Source organism: Crocuta crocuta, unplaced genomic scaffold, assembly GCF_008692635.1.
Source record: "Crocuta crocuta isolate KB4526 unplaced genomic scaffold, BGI_CrCroc_1.0 scaffold193, whole genome shotgun sequence".
Classification (NCBI taxonomy): domain Eukaryota; kingdom Metazoa; phylum Chordata; class Mammalia; order Carnivora; family Hyaenidae; genus Crocuta; species Crocuta crocuta.
Window position 1 is genome coordinate 608,386 of NW_027529624.1, and position 11,010 is coordinate 619,395.

At 41.8% G+C, this 11,010-nt stretch overlaps 1 protein-coding gene across 1 annotated transcript in view; it reads right to left on the bottom strand.

The window, feature by feature from the left end:
* The window catches only part of ALDH1L2 (aldehyde dehydrogenase 1 family member L2), a 63,642-nt gene that overhangs the window by 52,473 nt on the left and 159 nt on the right, over positions 1-11,010 (bottom strand). The window contains exons 2-4 of the mRNA XM_077761959.1: positions 10,646-10,809; positions 6,728-6,785; positions 4,122-4,266 (exon numbers count right to left, since the gene is read on the bottom strand). Of these exons, the coding sequence (XP_077618085.1) occupies positions 4,122-4,266; positions 6,728-6,785; positions 10,646-10,809 (367 nt within the window). The remainder of the gene's footprint in view (positions 1-4,121; positions 4,267-6,727; positions 6,786-10,645; positions 10,810-11,010) is intronic.

Sequence of the window (11,010 nt, forward strand, 5' to 3'; positions counted from 1 at the left end):
ATTTCACAGATAAAAATTATACTTTTATTACTTATATAGCCATTTAAAGAATATTTGTTTGTTTTTTAGATTTGGAGCCAAGTGCTGCTACATCAGCACTCAGAGTAGACATACTCAGCCTCTGGCACAGACAGAAAACCATGAGTCCCTTCCCATGCCTGTTTCCTGGAGGGAAGTCTTTTTTATTACAAAGCAAACTATAGATGAGAACATTCTCTCCACCAAATGGGCAGATCCCAAGTGAGGAAGAGAGAATGTTTTTGAGCTGAGCTGGGCTTGTCTATTGTCTAGTTCCTTCCCCCAAATTCACCAATCAGGTAAGTTAGTGGAAGAGAGAGGCCAAGAATGGAGAATGCATGCTCCTCGTGAGGGTTCTGCTATACCGGAGAAGATTTGAGGCTCTTTCTTGTAGAAAATGTTCTCTCTTCCCAAAGGAAGAGCTCCATCTACTTCTGTGTGGAAAAGGAATGGCCCTCCAAAGTGCCAGTACCACTAGCTCATGTCTATCCATAATAAAATATCATTTTACTAACTCTATACCTTACATATATTAAGTATATACATTTATTTTCTACCAAGAATACAAAGCAACTACACTTTAGGCAATTTTTTCAAAGCTTTAAGTGAGGCTTTTTATCTCTATTTCTGGGCTCCTTTTCCTTTCTCCCCCATTGGATCAGCCTTCATTGACTTTGGTTGGAATGATGCCTCCACCAGAAAGCATAATCCCAAATCTTAAGTGAGTCCTGAAAGAATCTGGCCATCAAGCCAATGCCTTGATCAATACACTTGAAAGAATGTGAGAGACCAGTATAATAATGTTCACAAAATGTTAATATTCATAACATGTTCAAAAACCTGTAAATAAATCATTTTCGGATGATAGGAAAATGAATAAATGGTGGTGAAAAATGTGAAATTGGGAGAAAATTGTGCAAGGTTAGACTGGAAGAAAAATAGGATGAAAAGCTTAGAAGTCTTCATTTTTTTAAAGTTTATTTATTTTGAGATATGGGTGGGGGGAAGGAGGGAGGAGAGCACAAATGGGGAGGGGCAGAGAGAGAGAAAGAGAGAATCCCAAGCAGGCCCCATGCTGTCAGCACAGAGCCCAATGCAGGGCTCAATCCCACAACTATGGGATCATGACCTGAGCCGAAATCAAGAGTCAGATGTTTAACCAACTGAACCACCCAGGCACACCTAGAAATCTTCATGTTAAAAGTTTACTTTACTAAGATAGGCTATGATTCTTCCATATTGATTTGTGGCCGCCGCAGGGCTATTTTCAGCTACTCTAGTTGGCTATTCTGATAACAAGAGTAGTTACCCACTGTCATATTTATCCCTTTTCATGAACTAGGCACAGGGCTGAGCACATTATACACATTAAGTCATCTAACCCACGTAAGATGGATGCTGTTGAACTAAGCTTAGTGGGTTTTAGCAACTTGCCCAACATCAGCTAGTAAGTGGCAGAGCCAGATTAATTACATGACTCCAGAACACACATTGTTTTTTTAAAAATTTATTTATTTATTTTTTCTTAAATAGTTTATTGTCAAGTTGGTTTCCATATAACACGCAGTGCTCATCCCCACAAGTGCCCTCCTCCATGCCCATCACCCCCCTTCCCATCTCCCCCACCCCCATCAGCCCTCAGTTTGTTCTCAGCATTCAAGAGTCTCTCACGGTTTGCCTCCTTCCCTCTCCCTAACTATTTTTCCTTTTCTCCCCCATGGTCCTCCGATAAGTTCCTCCTAATCCACCTATACGTGCAAACATATGGTATCTGTCCTTCTCTGCCTGATTTATTTCGCTCAGCATAATACCTTCAAGTTCCATCCATGTTGCTACAAATGGCCAGATTTCATTCTTTTTAATTGCCATGTAATATTCCATTGTATAGTTAAACCACATCTTCTTGATCCATTCCAGAACATACACTGTTAACTATATGCTATACCACATCCCAGGCTACTCTACAAGTCAGATTGGTATTTTTTCTTTCTATGTTACTAGCAGCCCAAATGGCCATGACCAATGGAAAGGAGGCCCTGGCCACAGGACTAGAAAGGAAAGGTAGCTTCCCAGGCCACACTTTGAAAGGAGTTTTAAGAGTCACATGCTTGTAATTCTTCTGAAGTTCATGTACATGGCAGAGACTGCTAGTTGCCCCCTTCAATCTTCAGCAAAGATTCTTCTACTTTAGTTGAGCACATAGCCACCCTGAATAAAATCTGTTTCTCTGTCTATCCTACAAATAGATTTGGTCTGTGACTAAGTTTTAGCCCGTGGGATACAAGTGGGAATAATATGTGCAACTTCTGGATAAAGGCTTGCCTTCTGCTTCCCATCTTTCCCTTCCTGCTTGCTAGAATGCAGACTGGACAGTTGGGGCTAGAGCGGCTATCTTCCACCATGAGATGGAAGCCCAGTGTTGACAATAACAAAACAACAAATAGCAAGGGTCTGCATCGTGATATAGAGCTGCCACAACAGCTCCAGTGGCCAACTCAGACTTGAGAAATGGACTTCTATATTACTTAAGTCAATATTATTTGGGGTCTCCCTGATTCAACAGCCAATCTGATATCCCAAATATGAGTCCTCCCAAATATCCCCCATACAAGGCTACTGCATATAGCTAATGATAGGCAACGTAGTCCCAGTAATAGGAATCTGTCCCTTTCTGCCTTTGGAGCCAGGTCTAAATCCATGAGGCAGATTCCCTCAGAATTCCCCAGGTTGGGATAACCTTTTTCTGAAACAAAGATAATTTCTTCCTTCCTTCCTTCCCCCCTCCCTCCCTTCTCCTGTTCTTCTTCTTCTTCTTCTTCTTCTTCTTCTTCTTCTTCTTCTTCTTCTTCTTCTTCTTCTTCTTCTTTTGAAAGAGAGAGAGAGAGCGCGCACACAGGAGTGGGGTGGAGGGGCAGAGGGAGAGAATTTTAAGTAGGCTCCACGCTCAGCATGGAGCCCGACATGGGGCTCTATCCCACAACCTTGGGATCATGACCTGAGCTGAAATCAAGAGTCGGATGGACACTACACTGACTGAGCCACCCAGGTGTCTCCCAAGGATAATTTCTAAATCAAGTGGTTAAATTCATATATGCATACATGCTCTTTGACCCAACTTTTTTTTAGCTTGACTCTTGAAAAACAGTGTAAAAATATAATATTTATAAAGGTAGTAACAAGAGAGGATAAACCCCAGAGCTATTTCTTCCAAGGAAAAAGGATACAATTTTAGGACTATCACTGATCACTGTTTTCCAACCAATATGTTGCATTGTTCCAGTGATTTCTGAAGATCTGATTTATAAGCCAAGATAGCTAGTTGCTCATTCTTATGCCCTATCTGTACACTTTGTAGATCATTTCTAGCTCCGTGTTTTGTATCCATCCTCAACATAACTATAGTTGACACTTGAACAATCCAGGTTTGAACCATGTGGATCCACTTATATGTGAATTTTTAAAATAAATATACTATTGTAAATGTATTTTCTCTTCCTTATGATTTTTTAAATAACATTTTCTTTTTTTAGCTTACTTTATCATAAGACTACAGTATATAATACATATAACATACCAAATATGTGGTAATAAACTGCTTACGTTATCAGTAAGACTTCATTCTGGATTCTGGTCAACAGTAGGCTATTTTTAGTTAAGTTTGGGGGGAGTCAAAAGTTATACGTGGATTTGACCGCACATCAATTTCTATTATTGGATGTTGTCCGCTCTTCAATTCCACTGGCACCTCTGCATAAGACATTATTCTATATACTCCGTAACACCTTTGGAAAGTCACAAATGTAGTTCAGAAAAAACATATGCCTGAAAATTTCTCTGAGGGGCCTTGGAGGTAAGTGGAGAAATTCTTAATACAGTAGGGGCCTGCATCTTTGTCTTGGGGCCCACAGACAAGGGAGAATTTTTGAGTCTGCGAATAGACTTAACTTGAGAAGACTTTGAATAGGCAGAGCACTTGTGTCAGAACCCAAGGGTGAGCAGGTAGTCTGGTTCTTTGGGAGCTGTAGCAAAGAGGTAGAACTTTAGAAATGCTAACGAGGCATAAGGGGTCTGAGCTGGGGCCCACTGTTCCAAGATACACTCACCCAGAGGGTCAGTTTTGCCATCCTTGTCTGGAACTGTGAATACGCCCACAACTCGATGGCCCTCTTTGCGGAGGTGACTGTAGACTTCCTGTCCAAAGAGGCTCTGACCAATAAGTGCCAACTTCAGCTTGTTTTTGAAATAAGCCTGTGAAACAATTCAATGATGACAGACGTTGGAATGGTTAGAAGACATATGGATAATAAACACTCTTTTTTCAATCACACAAGATGACTTGAGGAAAGAAATATACAAAGATCTACAAAATAAAATTTTTATTGGCACACACTGAACCTAGGCTACGTTATATATAAATAGTGAAAACAATATCACACTGACATATTCTTCTTTTCCCCTTTGCTCTAATTCCCCTGATTTTTCATCATAATCATCGGGATTGCATGTATTTTACAAGTCATGCCAACTCCTCAGTGAAATGAAGCCAGATGTTTACAAATAAGGTAAGTTTCATAGTTCAAAGGAATTTAACTCTGAGCAAGATCATTATCAATATAATCATGCTTTTACAGCCCTGCAGCATAGAAAGAACTGGACTATCTCTCAACTAACATGTTGAGGCCGAGAACTAACATGTGGTGTAACACAGGGGTCACAAGCAGACCCTAGAGCTAAACTATCTGAGGCCAAAATCTAGTGCCACTCCTGGTTAGCTGTGTGGCCTTAAACAAGCAACGAACTTCTGTTGTCTTTTTTCTTTGCCTGTAAAATGGGAGTAATAACATCAACCTCACACATTTGTGATTGAAGTAGATGACTTAATATGTTAAGAGGCTCAATGCAGTATCTGACACAGGACTGTTTTGGTAAAAGCTACAATTATCTCTTAGAGGTTTTGCTACATCCTATACACAGTTCCATGTTTCTTTATATAGTCCAGAATTCCAAAATCCTGAGTTAAGTGGCCCAAACTCCTCAGGCCTCAAAACCTGGATTGCTAATGGAATGTTCTTTTTGTTTTTATTTATTTATTTTAATGTTTATTTTTTTTAATGTTTTTTTATTTATTTCTAGGAGAGAAAGAGAGACAGCGTGAGCAGGGGAGGGTCAGAGAGAGAGGGAGTCACAGACTGAAACAGGCTCCAGGCTCTGAGCTGGCAGTCAGCACAGAGCCCGATGCGGGGCTCGAACCCACGAACCGCGAGATCATGACCCAAGTGAAAGTCGGACGCGTAACCGACTAAGCCACCCAGGCACCCCCTTTTTTTTTTTAATGTCTTTTTATTTATTTCTAGGAGAGAAAGAGAGACAGCGTGTTTAATGTTTATTTTTGAAGGAAGGAGACAGAGTGGGAGCAGGAGAGGGGCAGAGAGAGAAAGAGACACAGAATCGGAAGCAGGCTCCAGGCTCTGAGCTGTCAGCACAGAGCCCGACGCGAGCTCGAACTCAGGAGCTGTGAGATCATGACCTGAGCCGAAGTCGGATGCCCAACCGACTGAGCCACCCAGGCACCCCTGGAATATCCTTTTTACTCCTCAATAGGTTTCTTGTAAGTTTGTGCACATTCTATTTGGGTTCAAACTTGATCTGGACTGACATATTCCTATTTATAATCTTTATTTAACATATTTTTAAGGACTATATGAATATTTGTATTTTTTGCTGCAGAAAAATCAATGTGTTTGGTTACAGATACTGTCCCAGACCCTGCTGTGAATTATATGTAATGTACTGTGTACCACATTAACTTTCTAAAATGTGAGTAATTCTGAATCTCTAAATATTTTGTCCCTCAGGTTTCAAAACTTTTTAAAAATGTTTATTTACTTAATTTGAGAGAGAGAGAGAGAAAGAGAACATGAGTGGCGGAGGGACAAAGAGAGACACAGAATCTGAAGCAGGCTGCAGGCTCTGAGTTGTCAGCACAGAGCCTGATGTGGGGCTTGAACCCATGAACTGAGGGATCATGACCTGAGCTGAAGTTGGATGCTCAACCAACTGAGCCACCCAGGTGCCCCTGTCCTTCAGGTTTCAGGTAAAGAATTAAGGCCTGCACATCACTTCATTTCATTTAATCATTGCAACTATTATGTTTGATTATCTCCCATTTTACACTATTTTATGAATGAAGAAACCACGGCTCAGAAGTGTCAATTATATCCCCAAGGTCATATTGGCAAAAAAGGAGGAGAGGTGAGACTTGAATCCAGGTCTCTCTGACTCCAAACCCTACGTATGCACTTATAAAATAATAAAAATGAACTCCCACCAACCCATCTCTTTTTTCTTCTTTTTAGATTAACACTGATGTAGGAAATAGGATAGTGCACTATCAAGAAATACAGACACCATATAAACAAGAGTAGTGCTGAGGGGTTGTAGGGTTGTTTTTTTAAATTTTTTAACATTTATTCATTTTTGGGAGAGAGAGATAGGGTACAAGTGGGGGAGGGGCAGAGAGAGAGGGAGACACAGAATCAGAAGGAGGCTCCAGGCTCTGAGCTGTCAGCACAGAGCCTGACGCGGGGCTCGAACCCACGAGTGGTGAGATCATGACCTGGGCTGAAGTCAGACCCTTAACAGACTGAGCCACCCAGCCGCCCCAAAGCGGGGGTTGTAGTTTTAAAGAACTCTCTTTAAGCAATTATACCTCCTGTAAATTCCCCCAAAATGGAACCTTCCGCAAAGCTAACACGTCGACATGATGACTGTTAAGACAGTGACAAAAAGCCGCAGTTTAGATGCAGGATTGTGGGTGTAGAGACAGTAATCAGAAGGTCATGACTTCACGTGCACACTCCTCTCTGTTAGAACATGGCTCCGCAGGGGGCCTGGGTGGCTCTGCCCCGGACTTCGGCTCAGGTCATGATCTCATGGTTCATGAGTTTGAGCCCCACATCGGGCTCTGTGCTGACAGCTCAAAGCCTGGAGCCAGCTTCAGATTCTGTGTGTCCCTCTCTCTCTGCCCCTTCCCCACTCATGCTCTCTCTCCTCTTCAAAAATAAATAAACCTTTAAAAAAATAAAAGAATTTGGCTCCTCAGGACTTGGATTTAGATTTTTTTTCCTTCACTCTGAATAGGATTCTTTAATGTTCTAAAAAGTCATTCTAAATTAGTTAAGCCTCACTGTGAAGATTTGATTATGAGGAAACAATTTCCCCTTATTTCCCACTTTACTAAAGGCGTAGACAACACCCCATTTTAGGCATGAACTTAAAAGCATATGGGTTCACATGTTCCCTGTAATTGAGCTGATAATTAAAACAATGAAGCTTTTACTTTAAAAATTCTTTCCCAGAGCCAGCCAAAGTTTCTATCCCCAAAGAGTCTACAGCTTCAACATCTAACAAATATTTTCAAGCAAACAGATTAACTCTGTAACAATAGCACAGTTTGCCTACAGAAAATACATAACTATTTCATTTATTCTCACCAAAAAAATCAAAATGCTCTATAAGCATTCCCTCTCCAAATCCTACTGTTTATGCTGGGCTTGAATTAGAACCGACACGTTGGCTATCTTGAAAATCTGGCTTTGCCTCACGCCACTACCAGCTCGAAATATTTTAAGACTTCTAAAATACTGCTCTTAGCAGACAAAAAAGCCAAGAAGCTTGAGCTGATTCAAATGTAACGCAGTACTCAGCTGTCACCTGGTTATTTGGAGTTCAATTCCGGATTCCACACTCCTCTAGAAAGACAGCATCTAAAGAAATGTCAGTATCTCTGGAAATGCTACATTCACTGAAACGGTTTCTGAGCTTCATGCTAACGCCGAGGCTACAAAGGTGAGTTGCCAACACTGAGACATGTTCGGATTTTATGATGATCAGTGCGTTTCTAATGAGTTAGCATAATTCCAAAACAGCAGACTGGGATATTCCACCTTAGTCTTATTTCTCCAAGTATGATCTGAGGACTGATGTACATTGTGTTAGCTGATGTACACTCACTGGCGTACACTGGGGTGACTGTGTTAGAATCAGCGGGGAGGATGCGCCACTTTTGTGTGGGCACAATTAAAATATGGTTTGAAGTTGAATTTGAGGGTCCTAAAAACAAACTAGATGCCAAAGCAGGGGATCAGGTAATTTAGAAACAAGGACCTGGTTGCTAGAGTTAGGGTATAAACCAGTACTTGGTTCCAAGAAGTAAGGAGGGGTCCAACCTCTTAAATTGGATCATAAAGTAACCTCAAGTTCCCGACTGAGGCTATGAGTCCAGAACCACCAAACAGACTTGTCCCAGACATTGGCAGAGGAAGCTAATTTACAGAGTGCCAAATACATATGAAGGCTAAATAATCTGCACCATGGGGAGAAATTAAAGAACAGTGAACCAGGCAAGATAATGGAGTGCATGACGCTAACTAATAGATAAAGGGTTTCATAGCTATGTATAGTTGCTGTAGTTAAAAAGATCCAGCCACATGATTAAGCCAAAATCATTAAATATTTCTGTGTCTACTTCTTTAAGACAGAGAATGGAAAAATCGATTCTATCAGGAAGTGTTATAAACTAGCTTTCCCACTGGATTTTGCTAGGTTCTAAGAAATTTCTTGTCATTCTTTTTTTTTTCCATTCTGCTTTAATACCAAACTCAAAAGCACTGGGTGATTTTTTCACTTTAAAGATGAAGGTATAATTTACATGCAGTAAAATACACCCTTTTCAATGTATAGTTCTGTGAGTTTTGACAGTCACCTAACCACTGCTACAATCAAGATAAAGAATAGTTCCTTCACTCCCCCCCCAAATTCCTTCATGTCCTTTGAAAGACAATCTCTTATAGTCAATTCTTCCTCTATCTCCAGCCCCTAAAACTACTGATCTTTGTTCTATCGCTGTATAGTTCCACTCTTTCCAAAATGTCTGATAAACAGAATCATAATACATAGCCTTTTGAGTCCATCTTCCACATTTGAGTTTCATCCATGCTATTATACACACCAGTAGTTCATTCCTCTTTCTTTTTTTGAGTAGGATTCCCATGTAGGGATGGATTTATCCACTGTTTATCCTGTCACCAGATGAAGGAGATTTAGGTTTTTTCCAATTTTTTGGTGATAATGAATAATGCCTCTATAAGCATTCATAAATAGGTATTTGTGTGAACATAAGTTTTCACTACTCTTGGGTAAATATGTGGAGTGCAATTGCTGGATCATGTTATAGGTATATGTTTAACTTTATAAAAAATCACCAGTTTTCCAAAGTGGCTGTACCTTTTTATGCTCCCACTAGCCATGTTTGATTTTTATTTTTTTATTTTTTTTAATGTTTTATTTATTTCTGAGAGAGAGAGAGACAGCATGAGCCGGGGAGGGTCAGAGAGAGAGATACAGAATCTGAAACAGGCTCCAGCACAGAGTCCGATGTGGGGCTCGAACCCAGAAACCTGAGATCATGACCTGAGCTGAAGTCGGATGCTCAACTGACTGAGCCACCCAGGCGCCCCAGCCATGTTTGATTTTGAACAATTCTTAATAGAATACCGTCCAAAGGATTGATCCCCATTTTCTATGGAGTAAAATATCTCACACACTTCAGCTGTTCCATGTGTTCCTTTTGGCCATGGAAGAACCTGTCATCTTCCCAACCAGATGTCACTGGTCTTTCACATGTCCTCCTGGGTACAGTCAGACCCGGACCCCTGACCGTGCTTGGTGCTTCCCCACATGTATATTTCTGTTTATGTCATTTGCCACCTGGGATGTTCAACTTTTAATACTGAAATCATACATAAACCCCACTATTGTAATCTTTTCATTCTTTGAGACTTCCTTCTGCTCTCCAAAAAAAGACAACTCAGTGAGAGGTGTTGATAGAGGAGGCCAGTAAAATAGGCAGGCACAAGCCCCTGCTCTCTGTGACATTCACTGCACATTCCCAGGTGCCACGTGGCAGGAGAAAGCTAAGGAGCAGTCCAGAGCAAGCAAAGGCTCTTCAAGAGCAGGTTTCTTTTCTTTTCTTTTCTTTTTTTAAAGGATGAATACTCCCCCAAATAACGAGGACTGGATGGGGTAAAGTAAATCCTCATTATCTGGGGTTGTCCGGGAGACAAAAGCTTTTCCACGTATGCAACGTTCTGCCGGCTCTGGGTGCTATTCAAGACTTCTCTCTGCCTTCAAGTTTCTTACGTCTGGATTTGTAAACACGCACATATGGCTTTGGCAAAGAAGAGGAATAGAAAAACAAATTCTTTCACAGACCAGGAAGCATGTACTTCCTAGAAAAGAGATGATGTACATGACATGATTTTTTTTTTCTTCCCTAAACAGTTCAGAGTCTGCCTAGATGCAGGGAGGCATCTCTCCCCCGAGGTCACATGCAACGTGTCTGCTCTCTTTCCATTCTGGAGGAGCTGATGCAATTCCAAGGCGCGGGGCTGGGCCACAGCTCTGTTCTTACGCTACAGTTTAACAATGTTCCAGGGTGGCTGCTTCTGCAGCGCCTGGTGATCTAGCAATCTTGCCGCCTGCCGCCTGCAACTCGGGAAAAATGAACTTGCAGCCACCAGTTCCAAGGGTCATAATCTGAATGGACCCTGAATGCCGGTGCTCCCACCTCCCAGGCCGCCCAGGACCACGCCGCTGACTTGAATACTCTTCTCCAGAAACGGTTTCGGTCCTGTACTTCAGCTCCACCTCGTAGCCAGGGATCTCATCATTGAAAGGAAAGAAGGAAAGGAAGCTGACCCTGTCCCCCTTGCCAAGTGACTGTCCCCCACCCTGTCAATCCCAGCCAGACCGCAGACGTTCAAAAGCCGCATCCTCAGCCCCTTCCCCGGACAAGACAATGGCTCGCNCTGCAGTCTCCCAGTTTTAAAAACGCTGTCTTGGCTTTTAGCAAAGCCTGAATATCGCTGCCCAGCCCCAGCCCCGCCGCCAGGCCCTCCCGCCCGGGGGTCTGGAAAAGCAGCCCCGGTGAGA